General features: G+C 38.6%; 1 protein-coding gene across 9 annotated transcripts in view; it reads right to left on the bottom strand.

Annotated features, from left to right (window-relative positions):
• The window catches only part of PBRM1 (polybromo 1), a 65,357-nt gene that overhangs the window by 34,079 nt on the left and 5,679 nt on the right, over positions 1 to 25,599 (bottom strand). For 8 of the 9 annotated variants that reach the window (XM_035106138.2, XM_060271500.1, XM_060271502.1 and 5 more), the window contains exons 2-16: positions 21,918 to 22,070; positions 21,331 to 21,428; positions 20,171 to 20,318; positions 19,741 to 19,884; positions 18,887 to 19,003; positions 17,930 to 17,998; positions 17,032 to 17,130; positions 15,956 to 16,041; positions 14,083 to 14,178; positions 12,725 to 12,816; positions 11,437 to 11,653; positions 10,013 to 10,154; positions 9,320 to 9,417; positions 7,160 to 7,436; positions 6,167 to 6,272 (exon numbers count right to left, since the gene is read on the bottom strand). In XM_035106138.2, coding sequence (XP_034962029.1) covers positions 6,167 to 6,272; positions 7,160 to 7,436; positions 9,320 to 9,417; positions 10,013 to 10,154; positions 11,437 to 11,653; positions 12,725 to 12,816; positions 14,083 to 14,178; positions 15,956 to 16,041; positions 17,032 to 17,130; positions 17,930 to 17,998; positions 18,887 to 19,003; positions 19,741 to 19,884; positions 20,171 to 20,318; positions 21,331 to 21,428; positions 21,918 to 22,055 — 1,927 coding nt within the window. In that variant the 5' untranslated portion in view covers positions 22,056 to 22,070. The remainder of the gene's footprint in view (positions 1 to 6,166; positions 6,273 to 7,159; positions 7,437 to 9,319; positions 9,418 to 10,012; positions 10,155 to 11,436; positions 11,654 to 12,724; positions 12,817 to 14,082; positions 14,179 to 15,955; positions 16,042 to 17,031; positions 17,131 to 17,929; positions 17,999 to 18,886; positions 19,004 to 19,740; positions 19,885 to 20,170; positions 20,319 to 21,330; positions 21,429 to 21,917; positions 22,071 to 25,599) is intronic. The other variant, XM_035106139.2, reaches the window with a different exon arrangement.

Raw genomic sequence — 25,599 nt, 5'->3', positions numbered from 1 at the left:
GGAGAAAATTTTTTAGAGTAAGAACTGTAGTGGTTTTTGAAATTAATAGATGACTAGTACGAATTAGTATAATTTCAGGGGGAACAGATCAGCCTATCCTTTATTTTTGATTTCCGTATTTTATTTTATAGTTGAAGTTTTTGTTTATTGTTTCTTCTCCGTTTCTTGGGTAACGTTAATTTGTTCAGTATTTTTTATTATCATTATCTTCTGTGTAGATCCAACTAGAGGGGGGGGGAACCCTTTGCCCTTGACCTTTCTGACGTGCCTCTTGAATCCCAAGGTGAGAATTAAGGTTTGAAAGTGCAAACTAATTTATGTTAATATAGTAATAAAGGTTCTGTAAAAGATGAAATGTGTATCGTGGAATGTGAACGGAATGAATGGGAAATTTAAAAGAAACAAAATAGAATATTTACTGAAGAAGAAAAAATGTGATATAGTGTGTTTGCAAGAAACACACATTTGTAAGAACCATGTGAGAGTGTTAAAGAACAGTAGGCTGGGAGTAGATTTTGTGACAGCAGGAAAGGAGAAGAAAAGGGGGGTGGTGTTATATATTAACCCAACATTAAAACCCCAGTTGCTATTTAGTGATGAAGAAGGGAGAGTGATAGGAGTGGAAATATGTTCTAAGGCCGGGAAGGTGATTGTAATAGGGATTTACGCCCCAAACACCAGAAAAGATGAGTTTTTTAAAAGTGTAGAGGAGAGGTTATGGAACTATATGGGGGAAAATATGATATTGATGGGGGATATGAACGGAGTTATTTCCACGGAAATGGATAGAACACCCAAAGAAAGGTCCAGTAACTCAGGTAAATTACCCCTCTCTTTTTTTCAACTAATTGAGAACTTTGAGCTGTATGATGCTTGGAGAACTAAAAACCCCACGGTAAAAGACATCACACATTACTCCGAAGCCAATAGGTCAGGGGGAAGGATAGATTCAATTTGGCTAACGAAAAAGTTAATGCTGAAGTTAGATAAAGCAGAAATACAGAACAGATCGATATCAGATCACAACCCGGTATTGATTCAATTGAAGTTTAGGAACAACATGAGTGGAAGGTGGAGATTAAATGACGAGATCTGGAGGGACGAACTAAGAGTTAAGAAAGCCAAAGATACCCTGAAAGAATACTTTGAAATAAATGAAAGACAGGACACAGACAAAAGAACAATCTGGGAGGCGAGTAAAGCCTATATGAGAGGGTTCAGTATTCAACAAATGACAAAGATAAAAAAAGAGAAAGAGAAAAATATAATGGAAATGAATAAACAAATTAGGGATAAAGAAAAAGATTTAACGAAAGATCCCCAAGACGAGGAATTAAGACAACATGTGAAAAGATTACAAAACCACCTCTCAGAAATAGTAAACAGGGAAGTTCGAAATAAAATACTTTGGACGAAACAAAGATATTTTGAATCCGCTAATAAACCCGGAAAAATGCTAGCTTGGTTACTAAAGGAAAAACAGAATGATAGAATAATAAATAAAATAATGGAAGAAGATCTAGAAATTACGGACCCACAACAAATTAAGGAAAGATTTATAAATTATTATAAAACACTTTACAAGGAGGAAGGGAAAGACGAGAAAGCAATACAGAATTATTTGGCCCGAAATAAATTACCAGAAATTAATGAGGAAGAATTCCAACTTTTAAATGCTGAAATTCAGGAGGAGGAAATTAGAAATATGATTAAGAAATTGAAAGAAGGGAAATCGCCAGGCCCTGACGGAATCTCCGTCAAGTACTATAAGATATTAGAAGAAGTGGTAACACCGAGATTAAAGGTAATAATGAATGGAATTTTGGAGAAAGGCGTATTACCAAAGTCCTGGCAAGAAGCATTAATAACGTTGATTCCCAAAGGAGATTCAAATGCGAAATTAATTAAGAACTTTAGACCAATATCTTTATTAAATATTGATTACAAGATATTTACCGGAATATTAGCAAATCGACTAAAGAGTGTATTAATTAGGATAATTGGAAAAGATCAAGCGGGTTTCCTTCCCGAGAGACAAATTAAGGATAACATCAGGGTAATTATTGATTTAATGGAATATTTAGATTTCAAACCAAGCATGGCGACAGCAATGCTGTTAGTTGACGCGGAGAAAGCCTTTGACCGTGTGTCTTGGGATTTTATGATAAACACCTGTGAAAATCTAAAACTGGGGCAAAGGTTCTTGAGGGGAATCAAAGCAATTTATAGTGAACAAAGAGCAAGGTTAATTATAAATAATGAACTCACCGAAGAATTTAGCATAGAGAGGGGTACAAGACAGGGCTGCCCCTTGTCCCCCCTGTTATTCATCACAACCCTGGAGACTTTACTGATAGCAATTAGGGGAAACAAAGCGATTAAAGGAATAAAATTAGGAGCCTACTGTTTTAAAACTAAAGCGTTCGCTGACGATCTAATCATTATGACCGAAAACCCGGAGGAAGGAATCGTAACAGGAATGAATGAGATAGGGAAGTTTGGGGAAGTATCAGGATTTAGGTTAAACAAAGACAAATCGAAAATGCTAACGAAAAATATGAGAGTAAAGGATCAAGAGAGTTTGGAAAAAATAACAGGGATTAAAATTGAGAAAAAAGTCAACTACCTAGGGATTCAGATAACTAACAAGAACACAAATCTATTGAAGGATAATTACATTGAGAAATGGAAAGAAGTAAAGAAAAAATTGGTAAAATGGAAGTGTATGAATCTATCCATTTGGGGTAGGGTATCTATGATTAAGATGGTGATTCTCCCCCAAATTCTGTTCCTGTTTCAAAACATTCCCATATTAATTGGAACCAAATATCTAAAAGAGTGGCAAAAAGACTTGACGGACTTCATTTGGCAGGGAAGAAAGGCAAGGATGAAGGCAGAGATATTAACGAACCCCAGAAAGATCGGGGGATTTGCCCTACCAGACTTGAAAAAATACTTTGAGGCAGCCTGCTGGACCTGGATAAAAGATTGGTTAACGTTAAAAAAATCGGATATTCTGGAACTAGAGGGGGTAAACAAGATCTTTGGGTGGCATGGTTACTTGTTTTATGAAAAAGGAAAGAAAAACAAAGAATTTCAAAGTCACATCTTAAGGAGGGCCCTATGGGAGGTCTGGGAAAGAACTAAAGATAAAATCATAGATAGGACTCCCTGGTGGGCATCACCGGTAGAAGCTAATGCCACATTAAGATGCTATAAGAAAGAGGTCTGGCCTACGTATAGAGAAATTACCGAAAAGGACAACGACAGTATTAAACTCAAAGAATACGATGATCTTAAGAGCAGAGGAATATCCTGGCTAGAATACTATCAATTAAAAGCCACATTTGAAAGAGATATAAAGGAAAGAGGATTTGGAGAAACAAAAACGAGATTTGAATCAGAAATCATCAACAGCAAGGGGAAAACCCTCTCGAAAATGTACAAACTTTTAAATGAGCAGAACTGGGAACAAGAAAGTAAGAACAAATACATGGAAAAATGGGAAAAAGATCTAGGTTATCAGATTGAATATAAAAAATGGAAAGATTTCTGGGATAAACAAATTAATTTCACAGCCTGCTATGCTTTAAAAGAGAACTTTATGAAAGTTCACTATAGGTGGTACTTAACGCCTGAAAAAATAGCCAAAATAAATAAGAATAGTAATGACAAATGCTGGAGGTGTGGGCAAACTACCGGAACGTTATACCACATGTGGTGGTCATGCCCCAAAATTAAAACATTTTGGGAAATGATACACAGGGAAGTCCAAGAATTAATTAAAGCTCCGTTTAGTAAGAAAGCAGAAGCCTATTTATTGGGAATTCTTAATAATGAAATACCTTCAGATAAGATCAATATATATCTTTATGCAGCAACAGCAGCAAGGATGATCATTGCTAAATCATGGAAGGAACCTAAGACACCTACGAGAGGAGAATGGATTGACAAACTTTGCGAATATTTAGAACTAGCAAAATTAACTGATCTGATTCGTAATAAACCTAGACATAAAATTAAGGAACAGTGGGAGTGCTTAAATGATTATTTAAATAAAATAGGATTGGGCAACAGAACATGGCTATGTTTAGAGTAACTGTGTATGAATTTGAAGACTTCTGTTTTGTTAGCAGAAGTTAGCGTATTGTATTAAGAGGACAAGATATGGAAGTATAGAAGATTGAAATTCTGTGCAAAGCGCGGTGGAAGTTATAGAAGATGTTATGTAATCAAGTGCTTAAGATATGACTGTTGAATCAGTCAACTGGGGCTTGCCTCCTTCTTTTCTTAGTCTGTTTTTCCCCCCTTTTTTTCCTTTTTTTTTTTTTCCTTTCTTTTTTTCTTCTTTTTTTTTCTTTTTATTCGTTGACTTTATTCATGTTTATGATAATTTTCAGCATTAGTATTAATATAACTATTATCATTATCATTATTATCATGCCTGCTCCTTTTTTTCTCTTTCTCCATTGCTCCTCTCCTTTCCGACGCAATTGCAAGCAATAGTTTTTTTTTGGGATTTTAACTTTAGGTAAATGTTAATAGGAGAAATAAAGATATAGATTTGTTTGTATTATGTAACCGATGGATGTGTAGGAACGTAAGTGTATTGTTTTTTTTCTTGTGCGTGACTGTTTTATGTTATTCTTTGTAATAAAAATAATAATAATAAATAAAAAAAAAAAACAAAGAGAATTGTTGTGTGCACACCTGGAGATTCCTTAGAATACAGAAGAGAATGCTGAAACCTCTTTTCCTCACTGCCCCGAAGATACACTGGAAACCCTGGATCATTGGCAGTAACTGCTAGTCCCAGCACAAAAAAAATTCTGCATATAAAACATTCTTCATTTATTTAAAGTAGTTTTCAAATCCCAGAATAAACATCTTGCACAGCAAAACCATTTAAGTTTTTAGCAAAACAGCCGCAGAAGCTAATAGGGCTACCAATTGCAAGAAGTTGCGGTAATAATGGTTACAGTACATGTGCAGTGTTCGAAACTCCCATTGTTTTAGGCGCATTTTGTGACAGGGAATTTCAATAGCGCAAGCAGTTTCTGAGCTCTGGGTGCAGTACTGCACTTAAGATTTCGTATTAAAACTACAGAGTGGAAGGAAAGGAGGACCTTTTTCTGCCTCCCCACTTCCAGCTACTCTCTGAAGACCGGCGAAGAGACCCTCTTAGGAATATTAGGGGGGGTGGCCAAGGGAAGGAGATGTGAAAAAGGAACATAATATTTAAGCTGCAGTTCATTCATTTTCAGCTTTGCATTCTTGTTATTAAAAAAGCGTGCCTAGACCTTCCATTGTTGCACCCATAGCCTAGGTTTAAGGTGCCATTCAGCTCCTAGCTTTCATATCTCGGATTCTAACACTGTATATGTGCTGGTCTTGGATGCTTCTATACTTCTTACTATTCTTACAACCCATAGTCAACAATACATAGTATGTCAAGCATTCTAGGTTCTTTTTTCTTTGATATACAGTTTGTCTTTTAAAACAAAGAAGCACCAAAAAATCTGCAAAAAATAACCCCACCGACCATATGATCTCCAGCAGTGGAATAATAAAGCATAATGATTTGGGCCTTGCACTGTGCAAAAATACAAAATGAAAACCTTCCTGTACAAAATCAGTGCTCCTCTAGACTTGCCTCACATGGTAAGGGCCATTGCTCTATTACTAGTTCTGTGTAACATGATATTTCTGCAGCAACTTTTGCTGAGGATCATAAAGTACTTTACATCTATTAATATCACATGGCTCAGTACCAAACTAGAAACTCGGGAGAGAAAAAAGAAAGATATGTTGCAAGAGGCATACGTGAGAAATATATATTAACTTCTCATGCTGTTCCCCGAATCTAACAACATTTCAGCTTTTACTGTTTCTCATGTTACAAAAGCTTCAAACAGTGCTTTAACACTTCTACCCTATTCAGGGCAGACTGTCTCTTTCTTGGCATAAATGCTATGAGACAGCTCAGTTTAGGACACCTTTGCTCAGGACTCAATTATATTTTAAAATCTAAAAAATATTTTGGTAAATTCATTCTGTATTTCAGAAGCAGATGAAATGTTGCAAACTACTCAGCTTAATAAGACTGCAATCTGTTAACATTTTATATTTCATTTATCAGGCTTGGGAATTTACAACAGTTCCTTACTTAATTTCAATTTAGGGGAAGCAACCTCATCATCTTCAAGCAGAGGTCCCAGCTCTTTCCTCTTTTCTTTAAGAATCTTCTCCAAGATATGAGCATCATTGTAAACCTAGTCATCATGAAAATATTCATAAACAACAAACAGCAAATGGCTATTAGGATTTTTACTTTTTGTTCTAATTAAGAATGAGGAAGTGTATTTGGTAATATCTTGTTAACATGACCCAAAGCGCCTACCTAGAAGGAGCTACAACATTCACATAGCAGCAGGGAAAGCTCTATCCCTGCACAAAGATGATGTAGGATCAGGGCCATCTTTGCCATTAGGCAGAAGATAATCCATAAATGCACTCGATTCCTGAATATGTAATGAGCCCCCTAAGTGGGGCACAACCCTCTCTTCCACAACCCTCCCTTAAAGGCAGGGGAAGCTCCATGGATTAACCATAAGGTTATATAGGCAAGGCAGGGAAGAGTTTATCTCTGGGCATGCCAGCTCCCAGTATTGCTAGCTCATCAGTATAAAAAGTTATTTTATTAGCTCCTGGTGCTCTACTTTCTCAAAACTGTTTAGCACCCTGGCAAAACTACACACAAAATATCTCCAACCCACAATATGGAAACTACTAATTGATAGCTTGCAAATTATGCAAAGGCATTTCTCTGGACTCATAATCCACTCCATCTCAAGGCCACATGTTGATCATGATATGTTTTCTATGATTTCCTTTGCCACCCAAAGGCGAGTCTGGATAATATTTGGAGGCTGCTTCACCCAAAAGCTAAGGACAGATATTCATTTCTGCTCTTTCGTATGTGGATATGGACATATTCTATAAAGTAAGCAAGGAGCATGCATATAAAGAAATTGCACAGTTCATACTTTTAGAAAACCAAAACATACTGTGAAATTCATTTAATTAAATATCAGCATACGCAGAGGAACGCATGAGTGACAGCTATACAAATCTGGTTTGAACTTTCTTGAGAACGTACCTGTGAGCCTTCTTCATTATAATGCCTTGCGTTTCGAAACATTAGCCTCATATCTTCTATCATAAACTCTTCCCCAACATACTTTTCGCTGCGGATGTTGTGCTCTATTGTTTTTAAATCCATTGGCTCTAAGATGATTTTGTAATAATCTGGATAGTCTTTTTTGGAAGGTTTCACCATGAACAGCTCACAAAGTCTTCGGCCAGTGCCAGGCTCTCGTGCCTCAAGAACAACATTGTACAAAATTTTCATTCGCTGCTTCTTTATGTTCTTTTTGCTGTTAGATTTGAAAGGGGGGAATGCTTATTTATTAATTTTACCACCTATGTTCTCTAGGGGTTCACAGCCTCTTAAATTCAAAATTGAATGAAGTTTACCAATAATAATAATAATAACAAATCCAATAATACCACCACCAACAATAATCCATTACAAAACATTTAAAACTGTATAGAGAACAACAGCTAAACTTTTTACACCAGCACAAAGCCTGAAGGGGCAACTTGACTGAGAGATCTAAATTACCACCAAAACTACCATCAAAAGGCTACTGTAAAGGTATTGGTGGGTGGGAGGGACAGGAAGCTTTTCATCTGGTCCACAGCCACCAGGCAAGCATCTTTGGGGAGGGCATGGAATACATGACGTGCCACCACTGAAAAGGCCCTCTGCCCAGCAGACGCCTGCATTACCACAATTAAGCAGGGGAACCTGGAGAAGGCATTGGATGAAGATCTTCAAAGTCTTGGTGGGAATATTTGGGGAAAGGTGTTCCTTCAAGCAGCCTGGCCCCAAGCCATTACGCAGTGGCAATTGGTGGCACTCACACGACCTCCTGTTTACTGGGAGGTAGAGGGGAAAGTGCAAGGCAAGTGCAGCGCAAACAGAAGCAGGGGATTGGTTGCACAGGAGCGCTTGCACAACGTCAACCTCACCCTTCCACCTCGCAGTAAGCAGCAGGGACACAGGCGACAGAAGGTCAGATGCGTGCCACCGCCTCCTCGTTGACCACTGCTGCTGTGAAGCGCCTTCCCTCCTCTGTTAAATGCAGTGGCAGCAAGATGTAACATGGGGGAGAGGCACTTCACAGAGAGGTTTCCTAAATCACTCCGTGAAGTGCCTACCTCCACCCTGGTTACAGATCGACCGCAGTGAGATTTTGCAGAGGGCGGCGACACTTCAAAAAAAGCAATCTCTGGAGCTCTCCTCTCCTTTCAAAGGGGTTATGGGAAGCTGGGAGGACACAGGTGGCGAGGTGGGTGAGTTACAATTTCTCTGCTTCGTGACCACCCAGGCACCAGGCTTGTTGGTGCTACTATGAATACTGTGAAGATTAATATTGAACCCTTTAAAAAATCATGTTCTGAAAGATTTAATATAATGAATTTCCTCTCTCTCCCTTAAGCACAATTATCTGGTATAAGCAGTGCTTTCCCCCCTCTCATTTCCTCTCATTTTCCTACTCATATTGAAATACTGCCCCTCAATGAGGCCAAACTTAGATTCACAAAATGTTTAGGGGTATGCTTCCCCCTGCGTCCCCCCCAGAAAAAAGCACTGGGTATAAGTAACTGCTAAGCTAATGAAGTCAAAGCAATGGTGGTGGAACTAATCTCAAAAGTGAACTGTGATGTTGCATTCACAGTCATATTATTCAGAGAGCCTTTTCCAGTATTATGTGACAAGAGAGTAAAATGAAAATATGAAACCTCCTGTCCCACCTTCTAGGGTCTTCAAAGGATCCCAACATTTAGAGGTTTCCTGAACAATCAAGTAAAGCATTTTCCAACCACACTTAACCCCTTAATAGGTACACCTTTCTTTCTGATTTAACAGTTTACTTGAAAGTAAGAACTGTGTTCAATGGGGCTCATTCCCAGTTAAGTGCATAGGATTGATTACAGCCTTATCCGTCTATGTGGCATTGTACCTTTTAACAGAAAATAGGAATATTCAGATAAAATACCTATGTCAAATACTACATTTAAAATTTCTTAACACCTCAGCATATGGACCAGGGTCTAAATATTTTTTTGGCGAACTGCATATTTATATATTTGATAGATCACTTTGTCAATAAAGACACAGCTGATAACTGGCTTGAAATAACTGAAAATTAAATCAAATAATTACTAATTATTATTAACAGCAAGTGCATACCTTTTTCTTTTTGAACTTCCAGCATCAGACGTTGCAGAAGAGATCATACTGTCTTCATCCTCGATATCAGCTCTTCTGGCTAGCTCCTTCTTCTTTGCCTGAAAGAAAACAAATCTCTAGAGTTAAATTCAATCCACTGAGTGTCCCCTGAATGCATGAATATTTAACAGCTCCAGAGATAATGTTCATTCTGAAATGCAGAAATATAGCAGTAGCATCAATAGAAAGCAATAAGATTTTTTTCAGCCATTCAAGTTACATGTATAAAGCAAAATATTAAATACTGTACATAGAATATCTAAATAATCAAGCTTTTTCCAGAACAGCAAGCCTTTCATCTGAGCTTCTATTGCAAAATGTCCTACTAGGTTCCAGTTACTCTTAATACATATATCTTAAAAGCTGTATACAATGTCTTCTTCAAAAACCTGATTTCAGATTACCAGTGCAGAAAATTAGTTTAGCATGATTCATTCCTCATCCAGAATATTCATTTGTATTTCCAGCCATATGGCTATCAGTTAAAAACTCCTATTCGGAAACATATAAAATAATGCTTAGAGTTTAAACACAGAAACAGCATCAAGAAGAATTACTATCACAGCAGTGTGCCAATGCAGATATAAATGCACCAAATGCTAGCTCCTACGAAAATAACCCCAGAGACGTAGCTATTTGAGTGTGAAGTTTTACCTGCATAACCTGCTGCATTTTCAGTACTCTCTTGTAAATGGCAGAATTTGGGACATTATAACGTTTGGCATTTTCAAACATCAAGTTTAAATCGCATTCCAAATGGTCAAGAGTTTCATATTCATGGTTCTTTAGTTTTGTTCTGTAGAAGAGATAATCAGTCCCATTTCATTGGTGCAACAATCCCTGTTACTTTTTTTTAATATATAAAACGTAATCTACTAACTTAAAAGTGCTGAATTAATATCCTCCCCAGTCCCCCGTTCCCTCCTCAACTAGTGCCTGAGGAGTTAGAAAAGAAAAAAGAAATAATTCTAATGTTTCCCAAGCACTTGACAAAATCAAGATACAGGAACATCTCTCATATGACACTAGAAGGCTTGAAATGTGATTTTAAATGCCCTGCTCATATATTGAAACCACACATGGGGATGGAGGAACAACCTGTCATGAGGATGCACACACTGCCCCTACCTCTCATGCTCCCATCCTGGATGTTTAGCCCCAGTCTTCCCAAGTACATTTTGGAGGAGTATGCTTAGAAAACTTAGGGTGATCAGGAACCGGACAGTGCAGGGTTTCAGATTGCAATGAGACTTCTAGCTGAGATCACTTGACCATGGTTTGCAACTAGGCCTGGGCGATCTATCAATACATCACCCAGGACCAGTTTGAGGTCCAAAGCCTGATGGTGCCTTCATCCAGCGGTATATCACGGGTGAAACCACTGCTGTTCCTGAGCAGTTTCACCCTGGCACCTCGTGGGACCGGGCCTGATGCAGCTTGTTCCTCCTTCCGCTTTTCAACATTGCGATGTATCACTGTATCACAATGTTTGGTTGGTGATACACTGCGGTGTTGAAAAGCTGGTGTCGCCCAGCCCTATTCACAACCCCACTGCCCTCTTCACGTGCTTGCTTTGAACGTCTCATGAAAACTAAAGAGGAATGGGCATGTTAACCGTATACGAACACTAGTGCTTTACTTGAAAATAAACAGTCAGATCCTCTTACTGCGATCAAACTTGAAACAAATGTATTAGAAAAAGAATCAGGTGAATTGTACTTCTAGAGGTATTTTGGTTTATCAAATCTCAATCGCTCATATGTAGATTAAAGCATAATTAAGGCTAAAGTGAAAGAAGGGTAATGTGATTACTTATGAATTAATCATGTATCTTTATTTGGATCACCTTAAAGCTTATATATGATATTATGCTGGCATTCCAAGGGTTTAATATGTAAGGAGACTCTTCACTCTCAACTGCTAAAACAAGGAGCTTAAAATCTTGTACACACACACGTACAGAATTTAGGTAAAATCATACAATCTATCAAATACAGTCATTAGAAAAGCTGAGTGGTCTAAGATTGGTAAAGAAACTGTTCTTGAAACCATCAAACATTATGTTGCACCAGTTTTACCTGATTTGCTGCAATGAAATAGGCATTTTGATTTGTTGGTAATAGTCAGGATACTTTTTCTTCGAAGGCAAATGAAAAAAGGGTTCTGATATGAGCTGACCCTGGTTGTTCCTGCAGTTCCTAACTATATCATAAAGCTGATAGAGAGGGTTGGAAGTATCCATAAATGAAGTTATGCTCTCAGCTTCAGACTCCCCTTCTTCATAACGGGCAGCAGCTAGAAACGAGGAAAAACAATTACACAATTTCAGCATAATTTTATCTGTTTTAAATAATAAATGAAGTAATATTGGATCGTTCAAAAAAGAATGCAGCTACTTTCTGGTACCTGGCTAGTTTCATAGTTCTAATAAGAGACTGAGACCTTACACATTATATGCTGCTGATTCTCCAGCTTCAAAACAGTTTTATCTGCAGCTGACTGGAAGGATCAGGTAGTTACTTATTCATTGACTATCTACAGGTAGGATTGGACGTTAAAGGACCAATACTAGCAAATCCAGGAAATGTGGAAACAACCTTAAATCTACTAATGTGGCAGCTTCAAGAAACCAGGCAAGAAACCATGATGAAAGAAATGCAAAAATCAGCTGCCACATTACCCACATTTGTCTTTGCTGGCCCTAATCAAAATTTAAAAAATGTAAACGCATGTGGAAGAAAAGGCTATGGCCATAAGAGAAACAAAATATAAACAGCCACTGACCATCGACACAGGAATATCAATAATATAAGCAAATTAGGGAAGAGATATTTTTGTGCTGCCTTCTGTGAAAATTATATACCCCTCAGCTGCATAAAGCTGAAATACAGGAACCAAAATTTTGAAACTGACAAAGATGAATGAATAGAGTCAGGACAGAGACACTTGCAGAACAATTAGGTGAGGGGGGATATTTTAGCATATTTACTCTAAATAGGGATGGTTAAACAAGTGCTCTCTCATTCCTGAGATGAGAAAGTCTAAACGTAGGTATTTCCTGCAAATCAATGTAAGATTTAAATTTAATATGTACTAGATTGTTTAAAATAGACCCGGGATTAATTTAGTTTAGGGACAGCCAATGTGGTGCTCTCCACGTGTTACTGAACTACACCTCCCATCAGCCCCAGTCAGCATGACTAATGGTCAGAGATTATAGGAGTTCTAGTCCAACAACATGTGAAGGGCTGTCCAACATGCACTTTTATTAGATACTAACGTAAAAGGTTGTCACCCATTTTAATCTGAAAGGACAGGAGGGCTAGGAACTCCACAAATGACCTTTTTCTAAAGATATTGACCTACCAGCCAAAACGGCATCTTCATCGCTTTCAGATCCATATTGCAGTGCCATGGTTATTGCTGATAAACGATCTCCTTGGACAGCTCTTTTGTTACTGTGAATTTAAGACAAAACAGCTATTGAATGAAAAATTCCCTGGGGAGGGGAAGAATAAATCTACATTTAAAACAGTAGCTTTTATCTAAGTGATACAATAAAAATAAGCATATAGAAGAAGGTGTGTAGGGGTGTGTGTGTTACATTATATGAATTTGGTAATAGAATTAAAATTCATGAACCGGCTTTCTTCCAGCTAATGTTTCAGATTTATAGCCCATGAGTTCTTCTGAAAATAAACTCAAGCTAATTTTAATTGTGATTAAAAGTGCAGTTGATAATTAAACTAGTAAAGCAGTTTAATTATCATGCATTCGTGCTGCTGAACTAGGCTCAGCAGTAGGCAGATTACAAGACTGCAGCTTCTTTTGAGCTTTGTAAGCATGTCAACTTAATGAAACGCTTTATATGGGAAGAACTGTCTTGCTTTCAGCTGACACACTGTTTTCTCAAAGCAGTGATATTTTAAGCTTATTAAAATATCATACATTCTGTACGCTGTGACACGAATTATTTAATTTAAGAAAATATTCTGAAACTCAAATGTTTGATATGCGCAATGCTGCTGTCTTACAACAATACTATTGGCATTAAATGCCCAGGACTGCAATACCTCAAGGAGTGCCTCTCCCCATATAAACCAACCTGAACTCTGAGTTCATCATCTGAAGCCCTTCTTCATATGCCTCCTCCCTGAGAGGTCTGGAGGGTGGCAACAGGAGAACAGGCCTTTTCTGAAGTTGCTCCCCATTTCTGGAATGCTCTCCCTGGGGAAGCTCACCTGGCACCTTCATTATATATTTTTAGGCACCAGGCGAAAACATTCATCTTCAACCAGGCCTTTGGCAATTAATGTTCTACAGGTTTTTAAATGCGTTTGGGGGTGTTAATTGTTTTGTTGCTTCTGTTTTGACTATTTATTTGTGCTTTTATCTTGTGAACGTCCCCAGATCTTTTGACAAAGGGTGGTATATAAATCTAATAAATAAAATAAATAAATGAAATGAAAATATACAAAGGGAACCCCCTCTCCCCACTCAAAATCATTTGAAAACATACACACACACACACACACACACACATACACACACACACTCCAGAAACCAAACAAGCTCATTACTTTTTCTTTTTTAAAAATAATTTTTACTTTCTTCCACATGTAAGTGAAATGGACCTTTCTGATTTAAAGATGGGAGGAAAAGAACCAAAATAATCTATTATAAAAAGTGGATGAACTGAATAACATCCAGAGCTAAGTACTCACCGATAATATTTATTAGCAGCATTTCTGTCATCGACAACACTGCCTTTACCCTGTGAGGAAGGACCTGTCAGCTTGGAAGCAGCCAAATTTGCAGTCCTTTATGAAGCATGAACAAGCCAGAGAAAGTGAAAAAAAAAGAAATCCACCAGACAGCCAAGATGATATACAGTTAGGATGAAGTTTTTTTACAGAATAAGTTTAGAAATACAAGTTTAAAAGGGTTGTGCCATTACATTTTAGTGAAACGGGTTACGTTAAATGTTACTGAGCTCCATATCAAGATGAGAGAACAGTAAAGCATTTTAGGAGCCACTATCAAATGCTAAAAGTGTTCCTTCATCTGTACTATGAGGTCATTCCCATTAATTTCGCACAAAGCAGATACAAGGAAAACTGCAGCCTCCATTTTTAGTCCAACATACAGTAGAAGCAAAGTTGTTTAAAACTGTGCTATTTTCAGACTGGAAGGAATTACACACCCAAGTGTATTACCAAATAAAAGCACCTGTTAGAGGCAAAAAGCCATATCAAGGTCAATTCTCAAGCAAAGTGCGTTGCAGAAAAGCAACAAGAGAAGGTTTCTAAACACAATAAGTAGTTAAAAAGTACAGTATTTTAAGCTCTGAAATATATGCAGGAGACACAAAGAAGAAAAATATACAAGAAAAACTGAAGAAAATTCCTGTCATTACTATATAATCAAAAACCCAGCAACTGCATAGCATTAATAAAGAGGGATGTTAAAGAATTTGAACCACAAGTTCTACTCTTGAGGTACATGAGTTTTGGGGCTTTCATGATCTCACTCCAAAATTTTGCAACAAAAAGAAATTCATATTAAAAATTACAAATGGACAGTTTTGAAACAGAAGGGAATTACAAAAGTGAGCTATGTCAGAAATTTCTGCACCAACAGCTTTGTAGCCCAATATTCTGCATGTTTTCTTGGAAGTCTTACCAATATCAATTGGATTTTCTACCAAGTGTTCATAGGACATCACATTTTATTTTGTGGAAACATGGAAATAAGTCCTCTACTGTAATTGCACCATGAAGATTTTGTCATGGTGGTTACCAAACTTCTGACTGGGATTAACTGAACTTACTTATCGTCACAAAGATGGAGGTTAGGCTAAACTGGCTCTAGATAGCATAGGCTGAATTTCTATGGTTGTGGAAATACTAGGCCTAGGCGAAAATTTAATCCTTTGGAAAGAGGAGGCACAGATGTTCCACAGTAGCATCAACTGCAAACAAGGTGCGTAGCCGTGTTGCTCTGACACAGTCGAAATAAATAAATAAAAATTTCCAGTAGCACCTTAGAGACCAACTAAGTTTGTTCTGGGTATAAGCTTTTACGTGCATGCACACTTCTTCAGATACACTTAAACAGAGGTCACCAGACCCTTATATATAGTGGGAGGATGGAGTGGGGTTTTTCTCAGAAGGGTAGTAGGAGATGGGTGACTGACTCAATGGGTATGGTAAACCTGTTGAGGATTGTTAACAACTGCAATTAGTCCTACAGGAAAAAGCATGGGATAGTATGCAGATGACCAAACCCCCATCCCTCTCCCCCACTTGGTTGATTTTGGGGCATTTGGTGCCTGGCCTCTTCAGCAGAGTCCCAACGCAAACCTTTCCAATGACTCAGACTGTTGTGAAAATCTATGCTCATTAACAAAGGAATAACCTGGCTGGATGATGTCCAGATCCAGCTGTTTCTCCACAAGTTAGGGTCAGAGATATTTGAAACCAAATACTACAACTTATAACATGAGTTAATGTGAGCTAATATTTCTCTGTAGATTTTTTTTCTAAAGTAAATAGAAAACTTGAGTAACTTTGTATACTTTCATTCTGCCCACAATACCTGATTCGGAGACTTGATTTGGTTAGTTCAGAATGCTCAATTTCTGCTTTCTTCATATTAAATATTTTCTTTATTGCATTTGCATCCTGTTAATTGAAAATGTATTTTATTTATTTATTTAGGCTAAAGATGGCATCATCAGTATTCATGGACAAATGCTCCTTGAAAGTGTATTTAAACAATATGTAAGATAAATTCATTTAGATAAAAACTTTTCATAAACAAAGGAAAGGGGGGGAAACCAATATTTATGTTGTATTAAACAGAGTACAGGACATAATACAGTTGCACCTTGGAAGTCAAACAGAATCCGTTCCAGAAGTCCGTTCGACTTCCAAAATGTTCAAAAACCAAAGCGCAGCTTCTGATTGGCTGCAGGAAGCTCCTGCGGCCAATCAGAAGCGGAAGCCCCATAGTACGTTCGGCTTCCAAAAACAGTTTGCAAACCGGAACAGTTTGTGATGTTCAGGAGCTAAAACGTTCGGGAACTAAGCTGTTTGACTTCCAAGGTATGCCTGTATACAAAGCAATCTAAGCCCCAGGTGCCAGGAGGCACTTCTCTGTTGTGGGAAAGGCCACATCTACAGTACAGGCTCCTGTTAGGTCGACAGAAAATTCCACAGCATGAATCTTCCACTGGCAGGATCCTTGCCAGCTATAGGTGACATTAAGCCCCACAAATTGGGCAAGCCATGTGTGGTGCAGAGGCAGCCTTGGATCTGGCGGACCCAAGCCCTTTAATCTCCAGAGAAGCCTTAGAAATGTCTCCCACATCCCTACCAACTTGAAATTGGCATTCAAAAATTTCCCCCTTTGGAACTAAGTTTTGGAGAGTGGAGTGAGATAAAAAATTAAGTGCTGCATGGGGACAAAAGAGAGGTAAAACACCACCCCCTGCATTCCGGCCTGGCTGGTACATGGCACCATGCTTTTGGAAATGGCAGCTAATCCACCTTTTCGTATCCTCCCCTCTCCCATACTTAGAACTGCACTGATCATTACAGATGTTACTGTTCCGAAATCTGATAAATGCATTTGAATAAAACACTTCATATTAAAATGCTAAGTTACTTTACCTTGAATACTTGAGAGCCAGGTTCATTGTAAGTTTTGGCATTCTTAACTAACAGGTCTATGTCCTTGGCCATTGCATGAATGCTTTTATAACTTCCATTCTAAGAACAAAAAATGGAACATATTATGTATGCATTCATTTTATTTACAGTATTATTGTAAAAGTTTGCAGTTCAACCTCTTTGCGGTTCTGTCAAGCTTGTCGTCGACTACTGTGTGGGAAATCATGGTACACAAAGCAGCGTGTAGACTAGGTGCAATGAATCACATGAAAAGACTACTGTCTGAAGCAGCAATAAATGAACTGTTGTACCAAAACTAGTTAAGATGCAATGACCTTGGCTTAATAAGTAATGGTTAATTTAAGGAGAAAATGAGTGTCATGCCCTCAAACTTCATTCCACTTGTGTACCAGTTTCAGGGTGCCTACTGCAGCTTGTTTAAACCATAGTTTGCTATTCTGTGCGATGCCAGATACTGGGAAACTGTGGTTTAACTTCAGCTATCCTGGTTAGTAAATCAAGATTAAATTAGTTCAAAAGGAATGGAAAACAGTGGTGTTAAAAAAAAAACTATGATAGAAGCACCAACTGCGTAAGATGAGTAAAGGACAATGATCACATGGAAAAAACATTCATTCTCAGCTTAAATAAACAATGGTCTATTAAACTTATACTGCTTAGTCTAAACCAGCTTACTTGATCAGCGATTGTCACTACTGTAGTGATATAAATGAATAATTTCAGTTTAGTCCCAAAATGCACAAGTAATATCATTTACCTAAGCATACTTTTGCCCCCAGACAACCAAAATATTGCTTTAACATTCATTCCCATATATATTTACTTTTAAATTTGCTAAATCACTTTTATAAAAGTGCCCCCCAAAGTTGTACTGCACCTGTATTCGCTGGGCAATAGTCTTCAGATCTATGGGCTCTTTAATTATTGCATAATAGTCAGGATATTGCTGAAAAACAAAATTAATTCCATCTGAAATAAGCATAAACAGTGATCTATCAACCATCCTATCACCAGTTTCAACAGAACCTTCTCAACTAGGGCTATAATCCTAAAGACATTTACTAGAAAGCAAAATACTTGTAAGAAAGGGGTTTCCTAAAAATAGTGAGGCCCATAATCTGAACTACTACATGTGTAGGTAATAGTTCTTGTACAGCATAGTGTATCATTTAAACAGTTTGTGTGTGCGATATGATTAGCCATCTTCACATATTTTAAGGGCTGTCATATGGAAGAGGGAGCAAGCTTGTTTTCCCCTGCCCTTGAGGGTAGGACTCGAACCAATGGTTTCAAGTTACAAGAAAGGAGATTCCGACTAAACATTTGAAAAAACTTTCTGACTGTAAGAGCTGTTTAGCAGTGGAAGGGACTCCCATGAGAGGTGGTGGACTCTCGTTCCTTGGAGGTTTTTAAGTAGAGGTTGGATGGCCACCTGTCATGAATGCTTTAGCGGAGATTCCTCCATTTCAGGGGGTTGGACTAGATGACCATTGGGTCCCTTCCAACTCTAAGATTCTATGAATCTAAGATTATATATGTGTGTATACACATACACACAGTTTCTCATCTCTGATTCCAACACTTTTACATGGCAGTCCCAGTGAAACTGCCTTGCAAGTTCCTGTAACTGGGATACACAGCCTCTGTACAGTAATGATTTCTTGAACTGGTATTATGAGTTGACAGTGTGTTACTCTGGTTTCGTTGGCATAGACTGCTTTATGACTAGTCTATATCATTAAGTATATAAGACTCATGAGCTTGATGGTGCAACCCAAACAGAACTACTGTCGAACTTTAATTTGAATGGGAAAAGTTCAGTATTATTACTCACCACTTTAGAGGGAAGTTTCTGAAAAAGCTCACTGATGAGGTGGCCTGTTGGGTTTGTGGCTACAACTACGGCTCCAAGAAGCTGTTCCAGAATTTCTTTTAAATAACCTGGAGAAGACTGGCACAAAAATGATATTGTAAAATGATTTGAGAAAAGATCATGACTGGGTGTTTGCTGCTGGCTTCTATTGGTACTGGATGAAGAAACACAGGTTTTCCCTTTTACAAATTAAGGAAAAGCAGTAAAGATATAGACAGCTACTATAATCTGCTGTGAGCTAGTAAGGCGCGGGCATAAATTTTAGAATAAATAAAACAGGATCGCAATGTGTTTTCAACCAAGTTTAATAATGTGTTAATACTTAAACGTTTACAAAAAAGTACTTTAATGTTTTAACTTATACTGTGCGTGCGAAAGGAAACTAACTGGCAGCATGTTTTACTGTATGATTGCATTTACAGCTGGTCACTGAAGAGCAGGATATAAATGGAAGAGATTAATAAAAGTAAATATATAAACATATACTGTATAACATATTCCTTTTTGTGGACAAATTAATAACTGAGGAAAAAAACAATATGCTACTTATCTCTCTTATTACTGATGCAGTGCCACCAGTGTTAATAACAACTTACTGAATACCCAGTCAGTGAGTTTACAAACTAAAATACTTGCATGGATGAAATACCAGGGGAATGGCAGGAGCAAACAGGGAAATAAGGGAAGCAATTTGTTATTATTTCAGTTATGCTACATTTAGGTATTGTTACAGGTTTAATTACAATAGGGCAGGGGCAGTTTGCACCCGTTTGTATTTGAAATGCTTTTATGTAGCTGGTAAAGCTCACACTTACTATTTCAGAAATTGTCCCTTGATTGTCATGGCCCTCGTCGTCGTCGTCATCATCGTCAGGATCTCCTTTCTGAACAAACTCGTTTTTTGTGCGTATATATAAATCCCACAATTTACAGGCAGCCTTATATTCAGGGGAGTCTGGCTGTGTTAAAAAACCCCAAAAGAACCTGTTTGTTAATCAATAATTTTTATGTCATTTTTAACATCAAATGAAAGGACAATTCCATCAGTTAAAACTATGCTACAAATGAGAATAAAGGCGGAACATAAAAATAATTTCCATAAAGTATATATGGTATACGCTTATGAGGAAACTTCACAGAATCAGCAGTACAGTAGAGAAGGTAAATCAGTTTTGGATTCCATTAAAACACAACTAACCGACACAATGTGGAAATGATGACTTTCAAAACAAAAGATTTTGTCACCTTATAATATGATTTTGCATTATTAAATAACAGCTGGAAGTCAGCAGTTAGCACGTTCACATCATCATATTCCTCCATTTTTAGCTTCTGTTGGATTTTCATTAAATCAATAGGCTGAGAAACCACTTCATAGTAATCTGGCTGGTTTCTATTGTAAGAACAAAGTTATTGAAAATGCAGTTAATGTAAGCAAATGTGCAGCATCTAGCAATACCCAAGCTTTCATACACACTACTGCAAATGGATAGTTAAATACACTATGAACACAATTTGAAAAAACATTAAAATACAGTTAAACAAACAATACTTCACTCCAGGGTGGCTAACTTGTGACTCTCCAGATGTTGTTGGTCTATAAACCCTGACCACTGGCTATGCATCCTGGGGCTGATAAGAGCTTTATTCTAAGCATACCTGGCCATTACCCTGTATTTTTCACAGCAATGCAACTCTGTCATAATACACAGTCACAAAAGCCAACTTATTCCCTAATGCAAGTGTGGCTAATCTGAAGCCCTCCGCACGTTGTTGGACCACAACTCCTATCACCTCCAACCACTGACTATGCAGGCTGGGGAGTCCAACATATGGAGAGCCAGAGGTTATCTGCCAATGAATTCCAATTCCAATGAGGGTAACATTGCTCAGCTATGTCGTTAACTTTTTGCTCAACACCCTAAAATAATATTGCAATGTCAAAAAAAGCTGAAACCACAAAAGAAACAAAATCTAAATTCAGCTGTACATCAGAAGCTTTGAAGCACACAGTACAAAGAGTTAAACGTATTACTATACGGTATGCTAAATGATGACACAACACATAAGAAATTCCAATCTTTAAAGTGAGTAGTAAACTGAAAAGGAAAGGATATTTGCAAATGGAAGTCCTATGCTCTTTTCTGCATTGCAGACCCTTATACAGTACAACAAAACATGTTCTGGAAGCCGAGTTACACTCAGAAATGACCTGGGATGTGGAGTTGAGGCAGCTAGTGTAAAAGGCCTTCTGGGGAGCACGGGGTGGGGGGTGCACTGGGGAGGATGGGGTAGGAATTTCCACACTTCTAAGCATATTGTTGTACTTGCACAGATTACAATCAATAGCTCTCATAATGGCAGCCTTACCTTAGATTTCTTATCAACAAATCTCACATGCTTACCTTCGTTTGGGGGCCCTAATGAAAAGCTCACATAGAAGCCTCCCTTGTTCATCTTTGTAATCTCTGATTGTGTTGTATAATTCATGGCATACAGCGATCTAAAACGCAAAGCCAAGGAATAATAATAATTATTATTAATTAATTTATTTATTTATATGCTGCCCAATTGACTGGGTTGCCACAGCCACTCTGGGCAGCTCCCAACAAGACAGACCCAAATTGCAGTAAAATTAAATATTGATACAATGGTAAAAACGCTTAATATACATTTTTGGTCTCCTTACAAGACTGCATTAGATTCTCCATATTATAGATATGAGGCTGAGGATGAAGGGCAACAACTTGGATTAAACTACCTGGTGAATTCAAAACTGAGCTAAGATTGTAAGTGGTAATGCTAGTCTTACAGCACATGTTTTTAGCCACTCCACTTGCTTTGGGCTACGGAAGCGTTGAGAAAAATCTATGAAACGCTGCCTAGAAGTGAGTTAAGTTATATGTCAACTTCTTTGTAAAAGTATAGCAGTTGTGTATTCAGTCTATTTCCATGGTAGCATGAAACGGTCCAACATTAAAAAAATACTTACAGGATCGACTGTAGGGAGGTTGGAGAGTCTTCTCCTCTTCCTGCTTGGGCCTGGTGTAGTAGTGGAGTGGTGGCCATCATCAAAATCTCCACTGGCACTGCTGGAAGGAGAGGTAGCCCTTCGCCTCTTGGAACCCATGGAATCCAACTTCTTCTATAATTAAAAAAAGCGCTCTTAAACATGAGGCTTTCTATCTTGTCACTCACAGGGTGACAATATATGGAACCTGAAGTTCCTCTGAATTCTACATAATTGAGATAGTGACACTTTTTGATGCTACACAGCGAAACTCTGCACCAACATTCTGTAAGCTTGCTCAATAAAGCAATCCATTTAGTCTGGCTTTACTTAAGCCAAGTCATCACTGTAATATCAAGGCGTATGGATGACAAAAACATAATGAAGTAATGAGCATTAAAGTTAAGACATATGTGAGAGTACCAATTCTGATGCAGCATTCCTATATGTACCAGAAATACAGATTTTATTGCACATATCGCTGATACTCTAAGCAGAAGCAGAGATAACCATGAAAATCTATTTTTGTTTGCTTTTTTACTTAACAGCTGCCCACAGTTCAGACAAGGCTGCAAAGTCAATTACAATTTTTACTGTGGCCTACAGCCTTTGAGAATGCTAGAGAAGATATGAAGGCCCAGAAAAAGTACAAGCACGGAGGGAGTAGCCGGCAGTGTGCTGGGGGAAAGGCAGAGGCACTTACCTAACCTCCTGGCAAGTGAGTAACTACTGCTTATCTGGAGGGAGAGGGGCAAGGCAGCAAAATGATTGATTCACTTTGCACCATGCCACCTGCTACTGGTCCCAAGACCAAATAGCTCATAGGGTAACCACAACAAAACCTCTCTCTTGTTGGTTAGTGATCCAATGACAGCATCAATTCTGAATGAAAGACGTCCTCCCCCCCACCACTTAAAAAGAATGTAAGAAAAAGGTGTAAAATCTATACCTTGGTTCCTGAACACCTTGATACTCGTACGTTTTGGCTCCCGGACGCCGAAAACCCAGAAGTGTTCTGTTTTTTTAACTTTCTTTGGAACCTGAACGTCTGACATGGCTTCCGATTAGAGTGCAGGAAGCTCCTGCAGTCAATTGGAAGCCACTCCTTTGTTTTCGAACGTTTCTGGAATCGAACGGACTTCCGGAACGGATTACGTTCGAAAACCAAAGTAAAACTATACTACCACAATTATTAGTGCAAACATTTTTTTCCTAAACAACTACATTATGGCCCAATTCTGTTTAGACATTTAAAAATAATACTGTAATAATCTGACTGTAAAGTGAATATACACAGTTTGTGAGTCACTAGATATCATCTCAATCTGGCAGGTGCAATTAATCTATTTTTGCAGGTCTAGGCGGGTGTCTCTGACCACAGGACATGACTGTGACTTCAAGGACCACAGCTTTTACAGCTAAAAGTGTTAAAAAAAATCAGAAAATTTACAATGAATTGGAAAAATACTGAGTGACATCCAACAATGTCACCCTCCTCTCCAACCTCCTGCACCGCCCCGCCCCCTGCCTAAATCTGTTATGGAGGGTTGGACATACATAATCCATTATCTAAACCTAGAATGTCCAACAGGTCAATCATGATCTACTGTTCAATGGGGGGGGGGTGTTCCAGGTCAATCGAGGGATCAATTGATGTGATTTCTGTGGTTCTCCTGAGCCCCCCCAAAAGCTCAACAACTCTGACCTCCCTCCGCAAAAAGGTTCAACAACTCTTGGCAATGACAATGGGTGGATCGCTGCCAGTTTTTTTATAGTGGGAGTAGACTGCAGTCTCTTCGGAGTTGGATGTGCCTGATCTAAACTAATCTACTACTTACAAAAAGCTCTCTCAAGATCATGAAAAGAAAATATTATTCAAAATCACCAATATTGTTACCTTAGTTAGTGGTAGTGGAATAACGGAGAATAACATGACATTCCATACTAAAACTGCATCCCCATGGCCTTTCCCATCCTTTCAGTAATGTCTAAAGCGCTTACCACACGAAACCACATCAAACGGCACGTTTCCCTCACCCACTACCGTAGATATAGTCAGTGATATGGACTTGGGATAGAGAAACGTGAGAATGTGTCACATAATAAGAACTTCTAAATGTTACTGCAGGAAGAAGGAGGTCTTACCAAGGTAAGCCCAAGCAACATGTAACCCGTCCCTCAGGACTATTTCTCACATAAGTCCTGATCTAGAAAAAGCACTTAAGATCCTATAAAATCAACAGAGGACAAGTGAGTCAAAATTATCTCACACTATTGATTTTAACAAGATTTAGGCTGAAATTCTAATCCTGTTTACCCGGGATTAAGTCCAGTGTTAGAAACTCAGATATATCAGCTAATTGCTAAATGGCACCTTAAACCTGGGTTACAGTCGCCACAACAGAATAGCTAGGCACCTTTTTTGCGGTGGGATTAGTTATTGTTGTTGCTGCTGCTGTTGTTAATTCCATTTCTATACTATTTTATATTTTAAAGAAAGAATCTCAAAGTGTTTTATAACACATCAAACAATCCAATCCAGTGCTGGGGGCACTGTCATAGAAGTGGTTCCGCTCCTTCCTCCTGGGCCGTGTTCAGAAAGTGATAGTGGGGGATGAGTGTTCGGACCCCTGGGCTCTCACTTGTGGGGTGCCTCAGGGCTCTGTCCTCTCCCCCATGCAGCAGCTAACAGATTGAGGTAGAATCCTGACAAGACAGAAGTACTGTTTGTGGGGGACAGGAGGCGGGCAGGTGTGGAGGACTCCCTGGTCCTGATTGGGGTAACTGTGCCCCTGAAGGACCAGGTGCGCAGCCTGGGAGTCATTCTGGCCTCACAGCTGTCCATGGAGGCGCAGGTTAAATCTGTGTCCAGGGCAGCTGTTTATCAGCTCCATCTGGTATGCAGGCTGAGACCCTACCTGCCCGCGGACTGTCTCGCCAGAGTGGTGCATGTTTAGTTATCTCTTGCTTGGATTACTGCAATGCGCTCTATGTGGGGCTCCCTTTGAAGGTGACCCGGAAACTACAACTAATCCAGAATGCGGCAGCTAGACTGGTGACTGGGAGCGGCTGCCAAGACCACATAACACCGGTCTTGAAAGATCTACATTGGCTCCCAGTACGTTTCCGAACACAGTTCAAAGTGTTGGTGCTGACCTTTAAAGCCCTAAACGGCCTCGGTCCAGTATACCTGAAGGAGCGTCTCCACCCCCATCGTTCTACCCGGACACTGAGGTCCAATACCGAGGGCCTTCTGGCAGTTCCCTCGTTGCGAGAAGCCAAGTTGCAGGGAACCAGGCAGAGGGCCTTCTCGGTGGAACGCCCTCCCATCAGATGTCAAAGAGAAAAACAGTTACCAGATTTTTAGAAGACATCTGAAGGCAACCCTGTTTAGGGAGGCTTTTAATGTTTAATAGATTATTTTATTTCATTTTTCTGTTGGAAGGCGCCCAGAGTGGCTGGGGAAACCCAGCCAGATGGGCGGGGTATAAATATATTATTATTATTATTATTATTATTATTATTATTATTATTATTATTAAACAATCCAGAATAAAACAAATTCAAGCTTCAAGGGAGATATTTCAGATGATTCTATAAGTGACATTTTGCTTTCCCTATACCTATTTCCCTACTTAATTTATATAGCTGTCCCTTAGCAAAA

Source organism: Zootoca vivipara, chromosome 2, assembly GCF_963506605.1.
Source record: "Zootoca vivipara chromosome 2, rZooViv1.1, whole genome shotgun sequence".
NCBI lineage: Eukaryota > Metazoa > Chordata > Lepidosauria > Squamata > Lacertidae > Zootoca > Zootoca vivipara.
Note: the sequence above shows the minus strand (reverse complement) of the source record. Positions and strands in the feature narration are given on the sequence as shown.